The sequence below is a fragment of a genome, unplaced genomic scaffold (assembly GCF_019419815.1).
Source record: "Pyrus x bretschneideri cultivar Hongxiangsu unplaced genomic scaffold, Pyrus_bretschneideri_v1 Contig64, whole genome shotgun sequence".
NCBI lineage: Eukaryota > Viridiplantae > Streptophyta > Magnoliopsida > Rosales > Rosaceae > Pyrus > Pyrus x bretschneideri.
In genome coordinates, this window is record NW_025999803.1 from 620,168 (window position 1) to 645,061 (window position 24,894).

At 37.6% G+C, this 24,894-nt stretch overlaps 2 protein-coding genes and 1 long non-coding RNA gene across 5 annotated transcripts; 1 reads left to right on the forward strand and 2 right to left on the reverse strand.

Moving 5' to 3' along the window:
- Positions 1-1,077: 1,077 nt before the first annotated feature.
- Positions 1,078-4,040, forward strand: LOC125472105 (cell division cycle-associated 7-like protein). Its single transcript, XM_048573172.1, has 5 exons — positions 1,078-1,430; positions 1,553-1,807; positions 2,714-2,797; positions 3,029-3,158; positions 3,456-4,040. The coding sequence occupies exons 1-5, from the start codon at positions 1,171-1,173 to the stop codon at positions 3,738-3,740; spliced, it is 1,014 nt and encodes a 337-aa protein (XP_048429129.1). The 5' UTR covers positions 1,078-1,170; the 3' UTR covers positions 3,741-4,040.
- On the reverse strand, positions 3,941-5,990 carry LOC125472106. Its single transcript, XR_007254050.1, has 2 exons — positions 4,910-5,990; positions 3,941-4,743 (listed from the first exon to the last, which is right to left on the reverse strand). It is a non-coding gene; the product is annotated as an uncharacterized LOC125472106 (long non-coding RNA).
- Positions 5,991-6,699: 709 nt separating this feature from the next.
- LOC125472128 (B3 domain-containing protein Os01g0723500-like) lies at positions 6,700-9,163 on the reverse strand. Of its 3 annotated transcripts, none has more exons than XM_048573215.1 (5): positions 9,004-9,163; positions 8,077-8,184; positions 7,578-7,884; positions 7,290-7,483; positions 6,700-7,086 (listed from the first exon to the last, which is right to left on the reverse strand). In XM_048573215.1, exons 2-5 carry the CDS (start codon positions 8,152-8,154, stop codon positions 6,856-6,858), a joined length of 810 nt encoding a protein of 269 aa, XP_048429172.1. In that variant the 5' UTR covers positions 8,155-8,184; positions 9,004-9,163; the 3' UTR covers positions 6,700-6,855. The 3 variants fall into 3 exon arrangements, with proteins under 3 accessions (XP_048429172.1, XP_048429171.1, XP_048429173.1); XM_048573214.1 differs by lacking the exon at positions 9,004-9,163 and adding an exon at positions 8,342-8,856; XM_048573216.1 differs by lacking the exon at positions 9,004-9,163 and adding an exon at positions 8,334-8,848.
- Positions 9,164-24,894: the final 15,731 nt, after the last annotated feature.

A 24,894-nucleotide genomic window follows, 5' to 3' on the forward strand; every position in this document is an offset into this window, starting at 1 on the left:
AAAAAATAATCCCAAAAATTGTGGAGATGACACATGAATTTTTGGACAAGAAGGACGAGATTTCCCTTAAGGCACATCGGAATTCCCACACATATGCAACAGACAGTAACGGCTCAATGAAGGAAGAGTCAAAGGTGTCACATCTCGGCCCGAGGTCCACAATATCCCGGGCCCGCTCCACCACCGTAGCACGATATTGTCCACTTTGGGCCCCAACTATGCCCTCACGGTTTTGTTTCTGGGAACTCACACGAGAACTTCCCAGTGGGTCACCCATCATGGGAGTGCTCTCGCATGCTACTCGTTTAACTTCAGAGTTCTATGGAACCCGATGCCAGTGAGCTCCCAAAAGGCCTCGTGTTAGGTAGAGATGGGAATATACATATAAGGCTTACAGGATCCACTCCTCTGGGCGATGTGGGATGTCACAATCCACCCCCCTTAGGCTAGGGATTGACTCTGATACCAAATTGTCACATCCTAGCCCGGGGTCCACCACATCCTGGCCCTTTTCCACCACCGTAACACGATATTGTCCGCTTTGGGCCCTGACTACGCCCTCACGGTTTTGTTTCTGGGAACTCACACGAGAACTTCCCAATCACCCATCATGGGAGTGCTCTCGCGCACTACTTGCTTAACTTCGAAGTTCCCATAGAACCCGAAGCCAGTGAGCTCCCAAAAGGCCTTGTTCTAGGTAGAGATGAGAATATACATATAAGGCTTACAGGATCCACTCCCCTGGGCAATGTGGGATGTCACAAAAGGTGATCAATATGAAATTTATTTCACATTCCTCTCATCACTTCTCATCAATCCCTTATTGATTTTATTCAAAAGATAACTCCCAAAACTTTCTATTTAAATTAGAAATAATTGCCATATTAATTGCAAGATATTATTTCATATAATATCTTATAATTATTCTTCTATTCTCACCAAATATGATCGACCACTCTCCATCCAAAAGGCCGCCACTTGTGAGCACGTGCAGTAGGGCAAGTAACAAATCAACGGCGCGAAATGGGAGACAAAAATTAGCAAAAACAAAAAAGGAATTTTCAACTCTTTTTCAAATTCCCCCGTCTTAAAAAATGAAAACCATCCCGCTTCCACTCTTGGACGCAGAGACGCGGAAGGTCTTCTTTCAGCTCCAGTCCACCATTTCCAATGGCGGTTCTGAGAAATCGAGGCGGAGGAAACTGCGGAGAGAACGGCGGAGCAACCGTAGAGAACGAAACCGCAGGGACTTCAGGGTACGAGCAGTTCAGGGACCGTAGGATCAGAGAGAACAAGGAGAGATTGCAAAAGCTGGGCATTTTGGACCTTGCCCTGGAGCTCAAGACCGAAGCTGCCGCCCCAAAACGTCCCCACCGGGCAAAAACCCACAGCCCACTTCCTGGTTCCGGATCCCCCAGGCGCTCTTCTAGGTAACCCATCTTTCCTCCTGTTTGGATTCCGAGAAAATGGAAAATGTGGGAATGTTTGCATCTTTGACGGGTTTTGATGTTTAAAAAAAGAAAGCTTTTTTGTTTTTTTGGGGTTTTGTTAGGTTGAGGAGTGTGGCTCCTGTAGATTATGTGCAAAAGAAGAGGCCTATGAAGAAAGACGAGAACCCAAAGAGCCCAAAGAGGAGGAGTGTTGAAATTTTTATAAAGGAAGGTTCAAAGCCAGAGATCTATACAGAGGAGCATGAGAAGCTGTTAGGGGATTGCGTTGAAAGCTGGGAGTTGGGTGTTGATGGCTATGGGGAAGATGGGAGGCGTATTTACGATCCGGTTAAGGGAGAATTTTGCCACCAATGCAGGTAGGTATACAATTTTTTATGTATAGGCATAGTTATGACCTTTGCAAATTTCTTTGAAACCCTGAATAGGTTTTTTACTATACCGATTGGTTGAGCTAACTTAATTGACTAGCTGGTAATGTTGTTCTTGACAACGAGATCGAATTTTAACATGCCAAGTTTAGTCAAGTCATGTTGCATAGACCAGCAATGTTCTATCAATTGGCCTGTTTGGCATTTTGAATCATTGTTGTTAAAAGATTGCCTGAGCGCCAGTGGATTTCATTCTGATTCTAACGAGAATCTGAAACTGATGTATATCACCGTCTTAGCTGTTTCGTTGTTTTTTATTTGCGAATATGTTAAGCTTTACATTTATCTTATGTTTTCCATTTTTTCTGTCCATTTACTCCAGGACAACTTTAGAAGTTGGAACCCTTCTAAGTATGTTGTCTGTTTCGGCTTTAGGCTTTCATTTCGACAGATTGCTTATATGGATAATTGACAGTGTAGCACTTCAAAAAGTCTTCTCATCGCCACACAAATTATGCTTCCAATTGAAAAGTTTCAGTCAAATGCTCTTTTATTGTATTCTTCTTGAGTTTTGCCATACATTGGCTGGTTCTTGCACCGTTCTTATTCATTCATGTACTATCCTTGTATACTTGTAGGTTGTATTTTTTGTTTTTTTCTGAATCTAAATTGGAAAAAATAATTTAAGGACTGATTCAGGAAGCTTATACATATGATTAATAACCCTTTGGAAGAGGTTACGTTGTCAAGTGTATAGCAGAAGTTCTTCAATCAACTGCTATACCGGGTTCACTTTGTACTCGTACAGAACGTTCATACAACTATGTAAACTATGTTTCTTAGGTGTCCTTTCACTTGGCAAACTATGTTTTGAGATGACATAATTCCTTGCAGGCATAAAACTCTTGGTCATCATACACAGTGCTGGAAATGTGACTTGGTCCAAGGGCAGTTTTGTGGAGATTGCTTATACATGAGGTAAATTTTTTCACTAGTTACCTGTTAAAAGTAAACACCTTTTTTATGCTCCAATTCGTATCGAAAACATGCTATGAATGAAAAGATGCTACATGCACCATGTAGCTTGAGGACAACAAGACCACATCCACATTAAGCACGTCAATAATTTTGCTGTTGCCCGAAGCAAATTTTTCATCTTTTTTAATCAATGCTATGGTCTTATGCATTGACTTTTACCGTCTTCCATAGATATGGAGAGAATGTTATGGAAGCCAGCGAAAATCCTGATTGGACGTGTCCTGTTTGTCGGGGCATCTGTAACTGCAATTGCTGCCGTCAAGCGAAGGGGTGGGAACCCACTGGTAATGTGTATAGAAAGGTAAACGTTCTCAACCTTAATGAGCTACTCCCGTGAAGAGAAAAGCTTGCAATACAGTAGAACACAGGCACAAACAACAACAACAACAACAGAGCCTTTTCCCACTAAGTGGGGTCGGCACAGTAGAACGCAGGCACTAACACACAAAATCACACACCCACATACACTTAAGGCATATATATACATATATTTGTTCATTACATAGTTTGGGCGCCGTGATTTTGGTACATGATGGAAACAAAAGACGAAGGCAACAAATTAGTATGAACTAATGGCTAAATTTTGTTAACTTATCAGGTCGTAAAACTGGGTTACAAATCTGTGGCACATTATCTCATTCAAACCCGCCATCCCTCAACAAACACAGAAACCACAGGTGAAGAGGTTCTTGCAGAGGGATCAACTCCTTCAGTGGAGACCTTTCCACACAATGAATCTTCAGGAATTGGCAGTGGCTCTGATACTAGCAAGCATGTTGGTGACAATGATGTGGGTAATGCAGATGCTGTTGCTGCTGATGTTGCTGTTGACAGTGAGGCAAAGAAAAAGCTGAGAAGGAGTACAAGGCTGAGCGGGAATTAAACTTTTATGGATTATAGCCTGCTCATACTGCAGACTAGTCCCCGATCAAGTTGTGAAAGGCTGGGAGACACCAAATGCTTATTTTTGTGCACATAAAATTCCTCTTTTGTGGCGACTAATCTAGTGCAGCTATATATATATATATATAAACTTTTTTTTTTTTTTTTTGTGTGTGTAGTTTCTACTCACAAGCTCGAAAGTACATGTATCGCTGGTCTTGATTTTGTTAGCATATACGAATTTACACCACCTTGCGGTGAAGCAGTGTGATTCGTTGCAAGGAGTAACTTTCACTGTCCTTGTCTTTCCCTCTGCATTTTGCAGGGTGACCCTAAAATATATGCCTTAAGTAAAATATTCTCTAGAGAAGGCTAAGGGGGCGAACTGCACGAGCAACGTGATCCAATATAAGATACTCCACTTAGTTGCATTTTGATGTTAGTTTCATTACAAGAAAGGGGACTGATTGGGAGGAATGCAGTGATAAAGACTTGGATGAAATTACTTCGCAACTAGCTTCTGAATTCCCAAATGCGTTGTCTCCGCAATCTTCTTCCTCGTCTGTAAACTTTTTGAATTCACTCCCCTCAGCACTTGGAAGGTTTTCACCTAGAGTTTCACATCCAAAATAAAACAGAGCAATGAGTTACATGAAATCCAGTAGACATGTATATCACGACATCTGACCACCTATCGCTGGAAGAACTTGATCGGAGGGGATGCTTAGAACTCACGGGAGTGTACTTTCTTGGTCTACCACGAGGTCTTTTAGAAGTGCTAGCATAGGCGGGATTTTGATTTGATCCAATGTTGGTATGATTGACTCGCTTACATGCATTCTTCTTAAAAACCCGTTATGCTGAAATGCATTCTTCCATCATAGCTGAATACCAAATTCTCTCCGTTACCCAAAGAGTTATCTTTTAAGAACTCCGGCCAGCCATCCTTGAAATACACACCACCGATTGTTCAGCATATGTTTCCCGACGTTTGGTGGGATACGCTGACGCAGAAAATTCAAAATTATGTACAGAATTTAAACATGTTTCTGATCTAACATTAAGCACCAAAATACAGCTTCTAAATAAAACAGTTGCAGTGAGTAACAACACCGTTCCAAGAAGTAAATGCAAAAAATTAAATACGTGGAATTAGTTGAGACCAATTACCAATTCTTCGGTGTTGTAACAATAAAAAACAATCTTGTAGAATGAAGGCTTCTTCTCCTCAATTCTTCGGTGTTATTCTCAACATTTTCTGCAAAGTCAAACTCAATTGGTAAGGTTTGGAAGAATCTTTAAGAAGAAAAAGAAGAGATAAAAGGGAAAATACCAGCCTGGAACACAAGCAACCGGCAAATCAACACACGAAATTAAATGGACTGTCTAATGCAGCCTGTGCTACGCAACAGCGTTATAAGTTCATGCAATGCAGCAAAGATAAGGACTTAAGCAGGAATTGACTACAAAAGCAACACTAGCTTTCGAAATACAGTTCATTTGAGAGAAAACAAAGGGCTCAGCTTAGATCAGGCTGCAACGCAACTGTCCAGAACAAGAGAGACTAATCGAATTAGTATATACAGCAAATGTTAAGAGAACCCACAACACAACAGAAAGCATGTAAACCAAGATTAAATCGATAAATGTTGCATTGCAGCCTAGAGTTCTCAGCATTTTTCTTCTCAGTAGCAGCATGAGACTAATCTAATAAAAAAACAAGAGGGTAGCAACAAAACGATCAACGAAAAAAGGAAATGAACACATTCTTGGGCACTTTTCAATAGTTCTCAGCATTTTTTCCCCTCTGTTTAAGTTAGTTATTATCAACAAATGACAAGTAAAGAAGAGTTTTAAAGAAGAACAAAATGAGATGCATAGCGGAGAACTGCAATCACAAAAATTTGGGAAGAACTTATAAAGCATATAAACTAGGTGTACAAAAGGGAAACCCCAAATCTAGAACACAAACACACCGCCAAGCAAAAAATGTCCAACAGAGCTTCTGCCATGTTACAACAAGAAGTTAAGAACAACAAATTAAAACACCAAACAAAAACAGAAGACTGAAAATCCAGTTAAACAAACCAATTGAACACAAAGAAACTTCCAAACAAACATGAAATTAAAAAAGAAGAGCACCTGAAAAATACAAAGAGAATGGCCTTCTCCCAAACAGCCATTTGTTCTTGTATGATTCAATATTACGTAGTATTGAAGAACATTCTGAAGAAACAAATGTTTGAGACATAGAAACACAAGGCGGTAAAAATTAGATGGAGAAGTCAAAGTAACTCCTTGTACTCACTGCAAAAGGACATTGCAGGCATGGATAGGGTTGGTGAATTCCTTAACTACTGTACAAGTTATGACTCATTGAGTTGGCTGTGTAACGGTTGTGTCAAGTAAATATATGTACTTCCCTTAAATACAACATTCCTCTTGTTTGTTTGTAATACTAAGTTTCATAAGTCATATGGCACATCAATGGGGTGCTGCGGTCACACGTTAACATATCAGCCATGTCTTTTGTTCGTATAATAACATGCGGGTTAGTAACATTACAATGGTGCGACCATCACTTTGAAACTTTCTCCTAGACTTGATACAAAATTAATAATAGAAGAAATTCTAAAGTTTATTTCGATCAATTGTAGTTGTTGATGCTTACACGCACTATTTAGGGTGTATTTAGATGAAGGAAATCTTCCATGCCGAATATCAACATGGTGTTACAAACTTATGAATCATGTTTAAACGATGTATAGATGTATAGATCGATTGTGAGAATTTGTGACAAATTGTGATAGACTATTGATTTGAGTGAGGGTTCTGTTCTTCAATCTAAAGTATGGGCAAATTTTCCTGGCCCTAAAATTTGCTTCTCTGCACAATTGTTTCCTCATATGATTGAATCCGACTCTAAGCTTGCTGTGGACTTATTGAACAAGAAAAAGAACTTGCACCAACATCAAACTAATTAGTCTGAAACACAACTATTTAGAGTACAACCAACGTCCACTACAGCATTCAGAAAATACGAGTACAGCCAAGTGCACTACTTAAAGCATGCTCTACTTAAATTGCCATATTGTTAACAGCTTAATTGATTCTGTCTAAACAATGTGAACCATCATTGTGTTAGCCCTCAAAAGCTCGAATATGCAAGTACTGTCGATAATGATCTTATTAGCAGATGCAAATTCAGGCCACCCTTTCGACAAAAAGTGCGATCCATTGGCAGGGTAGGCTTTAACTTCCCATTTCTTTCCCTTTGCATTTTTCAGGATCACCTCAAAACTTTTCCCTTGGGGGAAATGCTTCCTGGAGAACGCTGAAGGGACGAACTGCACAAGTGAAATCCAATTTTCTGTGAGTGGAATTGATGGCATTAAACATTCAAATTAGTGTTTCTTAACAATTGAGCATACTATGTGTCATTGTGTCCATGTAATTTACTGCTCCCAAGGGCAGTTAGAAATTTCAATTCTTTGGAAGCCAAAATCCAGACTAGAAAAATGAAAGCTAAGTTAAAGCTTGCCTTGCTTACCACAGATTCTCCGATGACACATTCAAAATGAGGAAAGTTAGATTTGAAAGATTCAGTCTGAGTAGCTTCTGAATCCTCAGATACGTTGTCTTCGCAGGTAGCTTCCGAGTCCTTGCAACTGTCGTCTTCTTCATCTTCTTCCTCTTCTGTACTCTCATCAAACTCACTGGATTCGGAACTTGAAAGGTTTTGAACTGCATCCGTATCAAAATAAAAACATAGCAGAGACATGAGTTACAAGAGATCAAACAGAGACATGCATATTGCGACATCAGACTGCATACATACCCGAATCGTCACCAGAAGAGCTGATTGAATTGGGGTTGATCTTGTCATCAATTCTGTGACACGCAGTGTTGTCGAATATATCTATACTGAATTGCATCTTTCCATCATAAGTGAACACCAAAAAGTCGCCGTGACCCAAGGAGTTATCCTTCAAGAACTCCTGCCAGCCACCATTGAAACGCACCGCACCTTTTGGTGTTTTAGTCACATTGACAGTCCATGAGTAATCTGAAGAACCTTTCAATTTCAAAATTGCTCTCTCGGACAGCTCCTTCAGTACATGTGTCAAGAACTTTCGCGGGACAGTCTTCAAGAAACAAACAAAAAGAATGAACAGACTAAAATTTCGTATCATGGTAAAGAATTTAAACATGTTTCTAGCTTTAATCACCCCTAACACAGATTCTAACTAGTCAGTTATAGATTAATGAGCAACATGGTTGAAAGAAACAAATAAATTCAGGTAATTAAAGACGCGACATCAGTTGAAAGCATTTACCAATTTTTCAGTGTTGAAACCTTTGCAAATAATCTGAAAGAAGGTAGGCTTCTTCTCCTCCTTGGACATTCTTGCCATTTTCTCCGTTGTTGAACCAATAGTGATGCTCTGTAAAGGAAAACTCATTAAGCAGGAAAGAATACAAACATAAGCCTGTGCTATGTAAGAGTGTGAATCTATTAGAGCACATGTAGTGCAAAACCATGAGCAGAAATTAGATACAAAACAATATAACTAGATACATAAATGGGGTTGACCTGAAGACCTGTCGATTTTTCTTGACATTTTTCATCTTCCCATCAAGGGAAACAAAAACTGGATAATATTTCGAAAACTTGGGACCGAAATTTCCAATCTTTAACGTTTGAAAGCATGGGAAAATGTCTAAAATATCCTACTAAATTAACAAGTAGAACAAGAAATAAGGTTAGATGAGGAGTTGGGATCATCGTTGGTTTAAATTTGCTTTAAGACCCGGATATCAACAAAATCAAAGTAGAGGTTTTGTAGACTGACTTCAAACATGAATTACTCTACTTAACAACATGATTGGTTACTTTTTCTGAGTTTTTTTTTTTTTTTTTTTTTTACCATTTTTCTCCCCTGTTAGTTCAGTATTTTTCACCAATATTTTATTTGTTTTTGTCAAATGATATATTTTGTTATATTAGATATTAGATTAGCCACCGATGGATTCGAATCCACAAGTATTTTTCACAAATATTGACTAGTTAAGGAAGATAAGCAGAAAAACAGACACACAAAAGAGAGAGTGAAAAACAAGTCATAAACAAACAACCTATCAACTATCTGCACTCCAGCAGACTTGAAAAGTAAATTCACAAAACATAAAATAAATAATAAAAATTAACATGAAAATTAATAAATAAAAGGGTAAAAGAAGAAAGAAGAGAAACAAGAACATACTAGTTGAGAGTTGCACAAGATCCGACAAGGAGGGCAACCAAGATGAAATTCCACAAGCCAGTTGAGAAAGCACAAGTCCCACTTAAAGATGAATGAATAAATAAATAATAAACTCAGTCATCCTGCATTCTGAAGGAAAGGGATTCATCAAATCTACTTGAATGATAAATTCAGACTTTTGAAATTTGATTAAATAGCTACAAACAGGGCATCCTTTAAAAGTTATAATAATTTTAACCGTTAGATCAAATTTTAAGAATCTGAATTAGGTAATTGGTTAGAATTAGTGAAAGGGATCCTAAAAGGATTGAAGTACTCACTGCCGAATAAAGGACATGGTTGGTGAATTATTTAATATTTACACACACATTTTCACTCCTATACAAACTAACAATCAATGCCATTGGGTTTGCATAATCATTAATGCTAGAGAGGACTTTTTATTTTAAATTAAATTTTATAAAATTATGTAACTGTAATTTTTGATAATTAAATTATTACTTAATTACTGATTAATACATTTATTTTCTATTTATGATAAATCACATAATTTATAAATATGATCTAAAAAATTATTGTACATAGCATTACTACCAGTGAGCTAGCAACTGGATACATGGCACACCATATCTGTGGTCTGTTGTTTAATTATAGTCTAGGGTAAAATATTTGGGAATTTGGGATCGGGCAAAAAACATTCTCCTTGATATGCGAAAAGGTTTAGGGTAATACTAAGATCAAACTGAATCCTGGTGTAAATGTTAATTTTTAAGTTGTATTCTCCGTCCAAACTCAATCTACTTCATGCTAAATGTGTGAACTAAAAGATAAATGTGTGGACTAAAAGCTAAAAGTCAAAGAAAAACCAAATTCTCCTCAGGATTTAGCCCATAAAATGGTGTGGGCACCACTAGCGGGAGTCCACTCACATGGGCATGTCTCTCAGGATTTATTGAATCCAACGGCTGAGATCGAATATATTCAAATCTAACAGTAAAAAAAAGAACTAACAGGCCAAATTTAAATCCAACAGCTAAAATAATTAAAAAATTATTTAACTCAAAATTCATCCAAATTTAATGATTTTTCAATATTTATCGGAATTTAAATATTTTTAAGTTAAAATGTTCATAAAATTAAATTATGATAGTGTACATAATTTTTTTTTTACTTTAAAAGAAAAAGTTAGTCTAAATTTATTCTTTAATAATCTCGTGCTAAAAAATTTAGGCCAGAAGGGTTGGACTATAAAAGTTGTTTCTTGACTAAAGTCTAAATTTTCTAGGCTAAAAATTTTAGGTTTTAGCTCAAGGGTTGGAGATGGTTTAATGATTTATTATGTACGTGGTGAGTTTCTATCTTGGCAAAATATCTATCTTCAATTCATTATGTTTTGAGTTCATATTTTCGTTTTAGTCAAATTTAGAATAAAAAATATGGAACTTTAACGAAAAGCTCTCGGTACTGTTCACTTCAACAAAAAACCATATTTTTACCTTAAAAAGTCAATCCTGATACTATTCACTTTACCCTTTATTTTATCCTTATCTTTAAAGCTTAAAATTTTTAAACCCTTTTCATTAGTTTTCTTTTAAAAAATATCGCCTATATTGTACGCAATTTTTTTAATATAATGATGCCGGGTGGCTTCTTTTTTCTCCTACTTCTCGAAAACAGAAGACTAAGTCAACAGTAATAATATAATAACGGGATGGACGACTATATTGGGTGATAGAGAGAGTAGCATTTTCGGGGGCAATACATTACACATCTCAAAATTCTTACGAATAGAAGATATGATATGTTACTGATTAATATTGATTAACTAATCTCTACTAATTAATAAAACATTCATTGTCAATCAAAATCTTATAAAATTACCAGTTTAACCCTCTAATTAAAACTGAACATGAATAAGAAATATGGGGTAGAAATGTAATTTCACACAATCAAATTTTGCTGTTTTTTTTTTCAAAACCTCACCTACATATAATCCTAACATATATCTAATTATAAAAAATAAAAAAATAATAAAAAAACTTTACCACTCTCACATTCTCTGTCACTCCATTCCTCTCTCCTATTTCAAAAATAAAAAATAAAAAATTTTCTCACACACTTTGTGTATGTCCATATGCTAGTATTATATTAAACAAATGATAACTTTTCACATTTTATAGTGAATGGTATTAGTTGTCGTATTACTACATTATATATTTATCTTTTGCACATTGATCTATTTGTGAGCTGACACGAACACAATATCGTTATAAATGAGTATATCCAAACACCCAAATTGCCACCACATTGTAAGTTTTGTGTCAACAACAACCCATCATTTCAAAGGGAACTGAATGATCTCATACGTCTAGGATCGACACATGATGTCAAAAAGTACTAGTTATCATGCCTTGCTTCCCAGTCATGACCAAAAACAACCCAATTGTTCAATAGTATAGTAATTTTTTTCTTTTATTCATAGTTGCATCTAACCTCTGTGTTACACTGCCTACGTATCATTTGGGATCAAGCCATTCATAGTTCACCCTTTCTTAAACTCCAACTTTTCTCATATTACTTTCTAGCAGAAAAACATAGAGTTTCAAAATCACTCAATAGAACTTGACTTGACTAGCATGAATCACTAAATTCCAAACTACATAACGAAACCATATGCCAACCACGATTGTCATTTGGTCATTCACTTATATCACAATATTTACTAACACAATTCCACAATTACAACAAATAATCGATTCCATGAACCGAAGATGCACAACATTAACATTTGACTATGTTGATCAACTAAGAAGATCAAATATCACTTCAATATTTTTAATAAAGCCAACCTTCCATAAGGTTTGCCGTATTCTGTACTTGAAATCCAATTATCCAACATTATAACCCTAAGTTACAACCATAACTGTGAACTTGAGCAACGTCTATACACAAGAATATAGGTTTTGGACCACACTTGATAGAACTGAATAAGGAAAAAGATTCTAGATCATTGAACATAAACGAATAGAGAAAGGGATTCCGGACCACTTAACGAAATCAAACAAAGATAGGGTTCCAGACCACTTAACGAAACCAAATAGAAAAAGGGATTCCTAATTACTCAACGGAATCCAACTCTAGAATGCGTATGGTCCCCCAATGCAGATTAACCAGGCATAACCAGATTCACCCATTCGATAACGTGGCCTACCGATGCGAATTAACCATGTAGGACCACCAATAGGTCAAATGTGACCAATTAGGCAATGACCACACAGTGCGGATTAACCAGGCTGAGTCACCCCTAGGATGTGTGTCACGCCCCGATCCTTAGATACTTTCAAGATCGACACGTGACGTTACCACGACCACATTCTTGTTCATCTATCATGCCTCACTTCTGAGGCATGACTAAGAACAAACCAATAGTTCAACAACACATTAACTTTTCTTTATATCATGGTTGCCCCTAACCTTTCTGTTAGACTGCCTACGTACCCAAAGACGGATCAAATCTTTCGTAGTTCACCATTTTCCCGACATTTCTCATGTCAGCTCCTAGCAAGAAAATAACATAAAGTTCCAGAATCACTCCATGGAACACAACGAGTATAATTCATTAGATTCCATACTACTTAACGAAACCATATATAATAACCAAGAATTCCATTTCATCTATCAAATCCATCATACTATTTTCCCACGACAAGTCAATAATCACAAGAGAATAATTGATCCACAAAAAATAAAGGAAGCACCATTGTTTGTACCATACTTGACCAATCTCGAAACTACTAAGCACCAGTCAACAGCATACCGTCAAGAACCATCAAGACTTTTCCTCCAACTAGGAGGCCAGTCACAACGCGACACATGTCGGTATCAAAGGCCAATCACAACGCAACACGTGTCAATGTCAGAGGTCAATCACAACACGACACGTGTCAATGTCACAACAAAACTAGAAACTCTCTTCTATAAAAGGGGATCGTTCTCCCACAATAATCCCTAATGTCATTTTGTACTAAACTATTCACTAGAACTCACAAAAAGAGAGCTTGAACTTATGTATTTGTGTAAACCCTTCACAACTAATGAGAACTCCTCTACTCTGTAGACGTAACCAATCTGGGTGAACCACGTACATCTTGTGTTATTTGCTTCCCTGTTTCTATTCACTTACATACTTATCCACACTAATGACCAGAGCAACCTAGCGAAGGTCACAAACTTGACACCTTCTGTTGTACCAAAGTCCTCGCCGATTTTGTGCATCAACATTTGGCGCCGTCTGTGGGAATCGCACTTATTCCTACTCTCTCCAGCTTTGTCAAGCTGATTTCCACCATTCACACACTTTCTTTCGACCAGGCACCCCTCTCCAACATAGGGAGTGAAGGGAGCCACAGCACGCAGAACGACACCCCCCTCGCACTTAGTGCAAAGCAACGAAAGAAGGAACGAAAGAGGTTTGCTTTTCAGGCTAAAGTCGATGAGCTAGAGGCTCAGAACAACAAGATAGCAATAAAGAATGAGATCCTCCATGAGCAGTATGAGAAGCTCTTCGGAATGCTCCATAAAGCTAGGCATGCTCAAACACACGAACTCATCGCCCCCGGGGAAGTCAACCACCACCTGGGTGCCCGCCAACACGGGGGATCACCTGCCTTCAACATGGATATCCCTAATGGGGAGCGAGTTACTCATTAAGGTGTTGATCAACATGAGACCTCTCTCGACCCAGCTGCTTCGACCCGAAGCAGGAGAAGTAAAGGAAGGCACCTTCTTGCAAAAGGAGTAGAAGGATCAAAAGCCGTTTATCGCGATTGTCGGGACTTCCTGAGGCAATGTCGAGAGAACCCCATCCACATAAGTGAAGGAAAATTTGTGAAAAACATGTTCATTTAAGCAACATCAATAGCATGCAATTAACAATTAAAGGCGGAATCATGCTTGTATGCACTTAAAACAAAACATTTACCCATGAAATTCAAAGCCTAGTAGATAGGTGAATCAAGACTCAACTCAAAACAAAGTGAGTTGAGAAATCAATACCTTTGTAGATTCCTCTTTGCATAAGCAAAGGCTAATCACCCAAAGAGAGGGCCTTCATTCCTTGCATCTTGGATCCATGGATTTGGATGGATGAAAAGGTTTCTCCAAGTTCCCAAAATTGAGAACCTCTAAGTCTCCACACCAAGGTATATTGAAGAAGAAATGAGTGACCTAGAGGAAGTAAGATTGCTAGATTTTCCCCTCTAGATTGGCCAAAATTTTAGAGAGAAAGGAGAGCTTGTGTTCTCATCCTTTCCCCCAAAAATAACCCTTAGTAAATTTTAGGCTATAAAGTCCTTTATATAGTCCCTTCAAATAAGTGACCTAATGGACCAAAAGCCCTATTCTTTTACACATGGCTAGCCTATAGGTTTATTGGGCTTTCAAGCCCTTTGTTTTATTCAAGTTGTCATACAACTTGAGTTAATGGGCTTGACATTCAAATCCCATTGGGCCTTGCGGCCCAAAACTAACCCGAGGTCTTTAACAAACTTATTCGTTTGATTAATTAACATATTAATTAATCCTAGCCTTAGATAAATAATTAAACCATTTAATTATTCTTACTCATCTCCGTTGAATCTTCAAACTCTACCTTACACGGTGTACGATCCATTAGGTTCCTTTTAGCGAGGCAGTGGGCGATTCAAACTCTTTCAAATCGATTGTGAATTGAAACTTACTTTCAATTCTCCCGTTAGTGATAATACACTTTTAGGGCTTCCACAAACCATGAGTGACACCTAGCAGCATATCATGGTTACCCAAGCTAATCAGAAGAGGTGGAGAACCTATTCAGTTTAGGATTACAAATGCAATACGGTCTTTCTCTAATACAATACTCTTGACCACATTGTTTGGTTTGATAGTTTATTCATGTCTACTATCCAATGTGAATCTTGTACTTATATGATTACCTTGAATGTGATCTGGAACGCATTCCAACATCTCATTCATACTCTGGCCAGAGATTCTAAATCATATTATAGAGTATTCTCCCTCAAACAGTTTGAAGGTTAGAGATCCCTTGTTGCGCATTCACTTGCCTCCATGGCTAAGTGGCTTAACCCCAACGATGCCGTGGACACCCTGATAGAGTGACGTTGACATAATCAAAGATTAAGGACCTAACCACAAGACAACTGTGATGCCTCAGGTCAAAAGACTAATTTGCATTATCCCAACCATGAGTTCTCATGTGACATGAATATGAGAACTCTTCGTTGATCGTGTTCAGTGAACTCATTCTCTATTGAGCACCTACGTACTTGTCTTGATGTCACACACACCAATGACTCGAGACTAGTCACTCTCCCTGAGAGAAGACATAGCACGTACTGATCTTAACGGACTATCAATGCCCAATTGACAATCCTATGATCAGGAACGTTTAGGATGTGTCAACGAAAGAATGGTCTCATGAATCTAACTTCTTTAGATCGCATTCTTCCAATCACATATTCCTTGGACTTATCGTTTAAGCATATAACATTTATATGAGACGGCTCAAACAATAATGTTTGCCCTTTAAACTACATTAGTTTGAAATGTCCGTAAAGTATCATCATATGATTGGTTTTAGGGCACATTTCCAACAATCTCCCACTTGCACTAGAGCCAATCAGCTTAGTCATCATTGATGATACCTCTTCTGTAATTCATTTCATAAATGGCTGAGTAGTAGGCCTAGACAATGGATATCTATATGTTATCCATAGAAGCAACCTTGAGAATAACGACGTCACCATTATACATGATTCTCAATCATGTGGTTCAGTCTCTCATTTGAGTTCGGACATTGATGAGACCTTGATTCCCTGGCTTGAGCTATCGCCCCATTAGTGTCATACACTTTCTGGTTGGAACCGAATGAAGAGTTCATGAATGAACTTTCCCATCCAAACAACAATGTTGTAAGCTTCTATATGGCAATATATTTTGCATACATGATGGAACACATTAAAGTCATTTACTTTTAACGTTTCCACCCAAATATCTCTTTAGTCATAATAAAGAGATATCTCTTTATCACTTCATTCATAATGAAGAGATATTCTATGATGGATTAGATTCATAATCTAATACATTTACGCTTCCATTACGTTACTCTAATTCTTCCTCATTCTTGAGGAATCCATCCTTAGTATTTCTTAAATACCTAAGGATTCACTTGACAGTTGCCATGGTTCTGATCCTGGGCTTGCATTGATATCATCTTGTACCGTTCTAGGTACGACTTATATCAATGTTTTCATACAATATGAAATACATAAATCACCTTTTTGCGTATGCATAAAGGATTCTATTTACGCATTATTTCTTTGGGAGTGAAAGGGTACATTCCCTTTGAGAAGAACAACTTCCTAGTCTCACTAGAATTGTCATTCTAATTGAAGTTTATCATCATATGAGAAACTTCCTAGCATCTCTTGTCTATTTTAGGGATTGATATAATCCAATTATATCTTGAAATCTATCATTATAGATTTCCATCCCATGTATATAGACTATGTCTCCCATATACATTCTATCATTATAGAATGTTTAAAGTCATAACTTTAACGATGAAGAATTCCTTTCATTTTCAAAATTAATATATATCATGTATATATATATTCAAATTTAGGAATATGATCAACTCCCACTAATCTTTTGTAAACCTAGTAAACAAAAGATTTATTTACATCTTTATGAGAAATCAAACAATTGATCTTTTCTCATAAGACGCTTATAGCTCCCACTAGCTTGCTAAGATCCATGATGGATGGATCTTCTTACAACTAACATGTCTTAGAAGTATATATCATATATATATATGGGTAATTGATAATGTCCAACGAACTAAATCTTATTTATGTTCATTCTTCTCCTAATGGAGAAATACATTATCTTACGATGCTACTTTCCTTGATATTTTTCAAGGAAATTAATCTAAAGTGTTACTTTTTCCTTGGATCAAATCTAAGGAGGTAAATACTTTAGACGTCTTACTCATCTACTTACATTTCTTGAATTCTTTGAAACCTTTTGCAAAGTATTCGGACTTGTGTTTATTCAAAATAAACTATAATCCAACCGAGAGTGATCTTCGGTGAATGTCATACAACATGAGTAGTATTATGTTGTGGACAAGTGCCACTAACATCTAAGTGAATTAACCTCAACAACTTTGTGATTCTTTCTTCTTTCCAAAAGAATAAAGATTCGAACATTTCGCCTCTATGCAATTTTTAACAAGAAGGTCTTGGATCCGGATCTAACGATCCAAAGCATCCATCTATGACCAACTCGTAACTTATGTTTTAGAGGTATCACAACTCAGTTGGGATTAGTCACTACCTTGCAACCTTTTGGGTTTTAAGCATCATCGTATTCTAAACAGTTAAACTACCACATCATCTCTACTATAAAGACAACCAATTAAATTACAATAATCTAATTTATTGATTAATAAAGAACAATGTTTTTGTCAAACAAAACATTTATCCATCTCTACTATAGTGACGGATTTAAGTTCCTTAAAATTGGAATGTAAAGACAATCTTTAGTATTTTCCAATTTCTTTGGTAGTTCATATGAGGAAGTAAGTACAATCCGCTTTCGCAGAGATCTATATTTTATTCACTTTCCGAATGTGAAGTACTTTCTCTTCTCTCATTTAATCTTCTACTTCTTATTAGCACACTTTTACAAACAATTGTAAAACATAGTTACTAATACGGAATCAAGCATTCAAGTAGAAGAACCAACTGTTTTGAACTATTTCAAGAACATATTACAACACCTTCGAAAGGTGTGTTCTTGACACTTGCAAGACATTTCTTGCAAATACCCCTTCCAATGTCCATCCTTTCATAAAGAAAGTTTGTTCCCTTGGAGTTATTTTGCCTTCTTCATTTGACTTCCCTTTTGATTACAATAGTCATGGTCCCTAAACTCCCACTATCTCTCTTGAAACTTATTTCAAATGTGTTATACACATTAAACGATTTGGAGAGCGTGCAGTTATTGTTCACTATATAGTTTACAATAAACTTAGTGAACCATTAGGATAGGGACACAAAGGTGAAGTCCTTGCCTAGTTTCCATCTCGTTAAGTGGTTTAACACTTCAACACTCAATGATTCAAAATCATCATAAGTCCATATAAATGGACTATTTTTGTCAACCAACCATTATGTTCTAAACATAATAACAAACTTTCAAGAGTTGTTCAAGGCAACTCTCATTTCTTCATACAACAATTTGTAAGTGAAGAATCATGGCACATAAAGTGTCCATGCCCTTGTGCTTACTTCTCAAGTTCCTTGTTCGTGTAACAAAGATACAAGCACTAGAGTTTGCATTGTCCTCTTCATGGTAGACTTATCTAACATGTTCTTCTATTGATACATTATCAATAGGAAGATTGTGAGGATGAGACTACTTAGGTACTTTTATAATCCATTCAAGACAATCTATGGGATTGTGGTACCAAGTTCGGAAACTAAAGCGTTCGGTTTTTCTTTGTCAAATTTTGGATAGCGTTTGCAAATATATTGGTAAACAAATACATAACGAATATAAATTGATTGATTTTAAGCAATTTGATTCGGGTCTTTAAATCAAATAGCACCACCCACTATTTTTGGCAAATTCCATATCCCTCATCGGAATTCGAGAGTTTTGGAGGAAACTCTTAGTAGGGTATGGGAGGCTTACCATTACCAAGCCCACCTCACGATGATACGATGTTGGTTAGCAAAAATAATGATGAGAGAATAACGCTTTACTCATTTACAACGTTTGTAATTACCCATCTTGTTTGGCCTCTAGAGAATGTTGCCTCACGATGATACGATGTTGGCACTATTGCACTTAGTTAAGTTATTCCCACCATGCTTAGTTCGTGTAGGGGTTCAAGAATAACCTCACGATGATACGATGTTGGCTATCCTCGTTGCCTACACTCACCTCATCATATGCGTATAGACTCCTCCTGAATGTAAGCATGCACTTTGTACTCCCCCATGATAGGGTGAAGCCGGTGTACAAGTCACAAACGATTGGAGCCTACCATGGTGGAAGGCCACGAAGAGATATTCAAAGCATCTCTCGCTTATCAACTTAATATTGATTTGGTTGAGGGTTTTTAGGTCTCATCACATATAAACATACATTTTAATCCAATTAAAACATTTTGGTCCTATTACAACTATTGGTCCATTTGATTGATTTAGTTGTATATAATACTCCCACTAAGCTTTTAAAACGGTTTTTAAAGCAAGAGTATATGATACTACTAACATAAGGTTTGCATTCATTGATGGACTATATAGTTGCCTTAGGGCCTTAGGATGACTATGAACCTTTGATTCGATTCAACACGAGCCTAGTGTTGAATCTCGGTCTAGGGATGGTGATTGATTTTAGTTACGCGTTTAATCACATTAAGGCGTGTTGTCTTATTGGGCGTTGGACCCAACTACTCCAATTTCATGCATATCGAATAAAACAAGAAAGGAGTACTTCAAAGTAAATAAGAGCTTATGCTCTTTTACAACAATTGATCAAATCAAATTACTTTAAAGTAAAGAAGAGCTTATGCTCTTTTACAACAATTGATCATATCAAATTACAACCAAAATTTAATCTACACATTCCCATGGTTCAAACAAATTTGAAACGGCCTTTCACATAGCTCAATTATCGTAGGCTAAGGTTCATAATCACCATTTCTTTAATTAATTAACGCTTTAACTAATTAAACTTGAATGCAACATTTTCATTTGGTTTTTGTATCCATAGAATTGATTTAAATGGAGCTAAATGAAATGAAAATCCAATTCTCATTTAAAGAAACAAAACAATTTTGTTCTCTACCTAATTTGGGCCAAAATGCTATGACCTCAACTTGTTTGGGCCATAGTGCAATTAACCTCAACTTTTGGGCTATTTTGCAAAAACTTAAACTTTTGGGGTCACTTTGTAAAAACACAAAAGTCCACTACTTCATGTAATTACAACTAGAACCCAAAATTTTCAACAAAAAATAAAACTTCATTAAAGGAGCAAAACAATTTGTCCTTTTAGTGATTTTGGACCTTTACGTAAAAACGTAAACTTTTGGGTCAAAATGCAAATACACAAAAGTATCAAAACTTTATATAATTGCATGAAAGCCCCACAAGGACCCTAATTGATTAGGGTGGCTGATTTTGAAGCAAAGTAATAAAAAAAAAATTTCAAAGTTTTTGTAAGTGGGGTGTGTGTAATGGAATAAATCATTACACACCAAACCCACTATAATTTCTTTAATTTTTCAAAATAAATATCTAATATATTTAAACATAAGAAATATTTCAAAACAAAAACTTTATGAAATAAATCAAAACTTTGAATCAAAACACCAAACCTTTTGTTCTTGGCAAGAACATATCAAGAACAATGAAGAACATTCATGAAAACCCATAAGAGCTCCATGAACATTCTTCACCCAAAAACATACCAAAACCACTCAAACTTAAGGGAAATAACATACAACCATACTAGGGTACATAGGGGTTCCAAAAGTCACTTTAAAACAATTTTAACAAGTCAAACAAGAACCCAAAATTCCACCCTTTGGATTTGGCCGAATTTCCCAAAAAACATGGCACCAAATTTTAGCTCCAAAATTCATGCTCATATGAACTACATCTACAACATTTGAGATGGCAAATTTTCTAACAAAATTTACATTCAAAGAAGCAAGAATAAAGCTTGTAACAATTACAACATTCAAATCATAAACTATGATCTACAAAACCCAAAAGGATTCACCAACTACTAGACTTAGGCTCTGATACCACTTGAAGGAAAATTTGTGAAAAACATGTTCATTTAAGCAACATCAATAGCATGCAATTAACAATTAAAGGCGGAATCATGCTTGTATGCACTTAAAACAAAACATTTACCCATGAAATTCAAAGCCTAGTAGATAGGTGAATCAAGACTCAACTCAAAACAAAGTGAGTTGAGAAATCAATACCTTTGTAGATTCCTCTTTGCATAAGCAAAGGCTAATCACCCAAAGAGAGGGCCTTCATTCCTTGCATCTTGGATCCATGGATTTGGATGGATGAAAAGGTTTCTCCAAGTTCCCAAAATTGAGAACCTCTAAGTCTCCACACCAAGGTATATTGAAGAAGAAATGAGTGACCTAGAGGAAGTAAGATTGCTAGATTTTCCCCTCTAGATTGGCCAAAATTTTAGAGAGAAAGGAGAGCTTGTGTTCTCATCCTTTCCCCCAAAAATAACCCTTAGTAAATTTTAGGCTATAAAGTCCTTTATATAGTCCCTTCAAATAAGTGACCTAATGGACCAAAAGCCCTATTCTTTTACACATGGCTAGCCTATAGGTTTATTGGGCTTTCAAGCCCTTTGTTTTATTCAAGTTGTCATACAACTTGAGTTAATGGGCTTGACATTCAAATCCCATTGGGCCTTGCGGCCCAAAACTAACCCGAGGTCTTTAACAAACTTATTCGTTTGATTAATTAACATATTAATTAATCCTAGCCTTAGATAAATAATTAAACCATTTAATTATTCTTACTCATCTCCGTTGAATCTTCAAACTCTACCTTACACGGTGTACGATCCATTAGGTTCCTTTTAGCGAGGCAGTGGGCGATTCAAACTCTTTCAAATCGATTGTGAATTGAAACTTACTTTCAATTCTCCCGTTAGTGATAATACACTTTTAGGGCTTCCACAAACCATGAGTGACACCTAGCAGCATATCATGGTTACCCAAGCTAATCAGAAGAGGTGGAGAACCTATTCAGTTTAGGATTACAAATGCAATACGGTCTTTCTCTAATACAATACTCTTGACCACATTGTTTGGTTTGATAGTTTATTCATGTCTACTATCCAATGTGAATCTTGTACTTATATGATTACCTTGAATGTGATCTGGAACGCATTCCAACATCTCATTCATACTCTGGCCAGAGATTCTAAATCATATTATAGAGTATTCTCCCTCAAACAGTTTGAAGGTTAGAGATCCCTTGTTGCGCATTCACTTGCCTCCATGGCTAAGTGGCTTAACCCCAACGATGCCGTGGACACCCTGATAGAGTGACGTTGACATAATCAAAGATTAAGGACCTAACCACAAGACAACTGTGATGCCTCAGGTCAAAAGACTAATTTGCATTATCCCAACCATGAGTTCTCATGTGACATGAATATGAGAACTCTTCGTTGATCGTGTTCAGTGAACTCATTCTCTATTGAGCACCTACGTACTTGTCTTGATGTCACACACACCAATGACTCGAGACTAGTCACTCTCCCTGAGAGAAGACATAGCACGTACTGATCTTAACGGACTATCAATGCCCAATTGACAATCCTATGATCAGGAACGTTTAGGATGTGTCAACGAAAGAATGGTCTCATGAATCTAACTTCTTTAGATCGCATTCTTCCAATCACATATTCCTTGGACTTATCGTTTAAGCATATAACATTTATATGAGACGGCTCAAACAATAATGTTTGCCCTTTAAACTACATTAGTTTGAAATGTCCGTAAAGTATCATCATATGATTGGTTTTAGGGCACATTTCCAACAATAAGCTCGAAGGTCAATGATCCAAGGGTTTCTGAAAGGTTCGGTCCTCTCCCATGCCCCAAGCCAATTGCCAATCTAGGGAATGAGCGACATGTCCTAGAGGAATATGAAGGTACAGGGGACTCGGGGGCGTTTCGATAGGCTCGTCCTGGAAGTCAGTACGGTGAGTCCAAAGAAAAATCCCATGCCCTTGACCAAGCTTTCCTACTTCCAAGAGGAGATGGAGACTTATGGAAGAAGAATCCAGCAGTACCTGACTCCACTCAGGACCCCCTTGTTCTACAACTCTTTGAGGAAGTAAACAAGTTGAAAGTCGAACGTCAGGCTGAAATACCTGACTGGAACCAACCTAGGCCTGGCCCTCTTACAAGGAAGATCCACGACACCTCCTCCAAGCAAAGACAAAGCAGAAGCTTGGCTTACAACTCTACACTGGAAGGGAGGACCTGATTGAACACCTTAACCTCTTTGAGTCCACCATGGCATACCGGATGCACACTGACGAAGAACGATATCTTCTCTTCCCTTCTACCCTCTCTGGCGGAGCTCTGAATTGGTATTGCCGTCTTCCACCTGAGACAGTAGACTCATTTGAGGAACTGAGGAAACTATTTGTCTCTCAACACATCTTTCAGACAGATCGATTGCATTCCGCAGATGACTTGTACACTATTCGCCAAAAGCCGGATGAGTCACTACGAAAGTATGCCGGCCGCTTCAGCCATGAGTATTCTCGCTGCGCTGAGACAGATGACAAGACCGCCCTTAAAGCCTTCACGGCAGGCCTACACGACTGTTTCTTCAAGTACATGATCAATGCTAACACTTGGAAGACTTACTCTGAGGTAATGGCACAGACTTATAACCATGCCTCCGCCGAGGCAAAGACATATCAAGGGAAACCCCCTATAGCCATCCCTTATCAACAAATGGGGAGTGGAAGCCAAATCCAACCGAATGAGAAAACCTCAACCTTCCAAACAGCAACGACGCTTCCCCCTGCCCTACTTAATACCTCGCCAAGTCAACAGGCATATCATTCTCAGGGTAAGAGGAAAGACTTCCATCCTCATCAGTCTCACTTTAATAAAAAGAGTAAGGGGCACTATCACGATAACCAAAGGTATCACCACGATAATACCTGCCCCCAAGCGGTTAATGCAGTGGGCCAAACACGTGTCAAGAATGGTCCTACCCCAAGGTATGAGACATACACACCTTTGAACGCCACATGCACGACCATTTACCCTAGTATAGCTCACTTGATACCAAAGCCAAGGCCGAGGAAGCCAGATTTCAAGTCCACGAAGAACATAGGCATGTTTTGTGGTTACCACGAGTATAATGGCCATGACGGCGAGAAATGTATCACCCTCCGTGATCATATTGAAGCTTTGGCACGTGAAGGAAAAATTGACCAGTTCCTCCTTCACCCTCCAAGGGATAACCGCAACCAACGCCAAGTGAATGTGATATATTCCATAAGCGGTGGCACACCCATATCTGAATCTTCCAACAGGGCCATGAAAAACAATGAACGAACGTTGAAGCCTGGCCACCAAGTGTTTCACGTGGAAGACATCAGGGGAGGCAAGTATCAAAAGCTTAACTGGGATCCAATATGTTTCTATCCTGAGGAAGAAAGAGGTATCATCTATCCTCACAACAACCCACTGATTGTGGAGGCTCACATAGCCAACTTTGATGTACGATGAATCCTGGTAGACATGGGGGCGTCGGTCAATATCATGTTTGCTGAAGCTTTCAAAACACTTAATGTAGTTGAACACTTGCTCGATCACTCGGTTTCTCCTCTGATAAGCTTCTCAGGTGATGTCGTGCAACCTTTAGGGAGCGTACATTTACCCTTCACCATCGGTACATGCCCGTACACAGCCACTATCACCACTAACTTCTTGGTGGTTGATTGCCCAACGGCATACTATGTCATCTTTGGGCGCATAAGCATTAATGATCTCAAGGCCATAGTATCCACGCATATGTTGTTGATGAAATTTCCAACCCCCAATGGCAATGGTTACATCAAAGAAGATCATTTTAGTGCACAATCATGTTACAACACTTCAGTCAAGCAACAACACTTGCATGTACCCAAAGAAACATTTTCTATACATGACCAAGTTATCAAGACCAGCTAAGACAAAGCCAACTTGAATATTCACGGTGGTAACAATTAACCCGACGATCCTCAAGATGACTCTTTCAC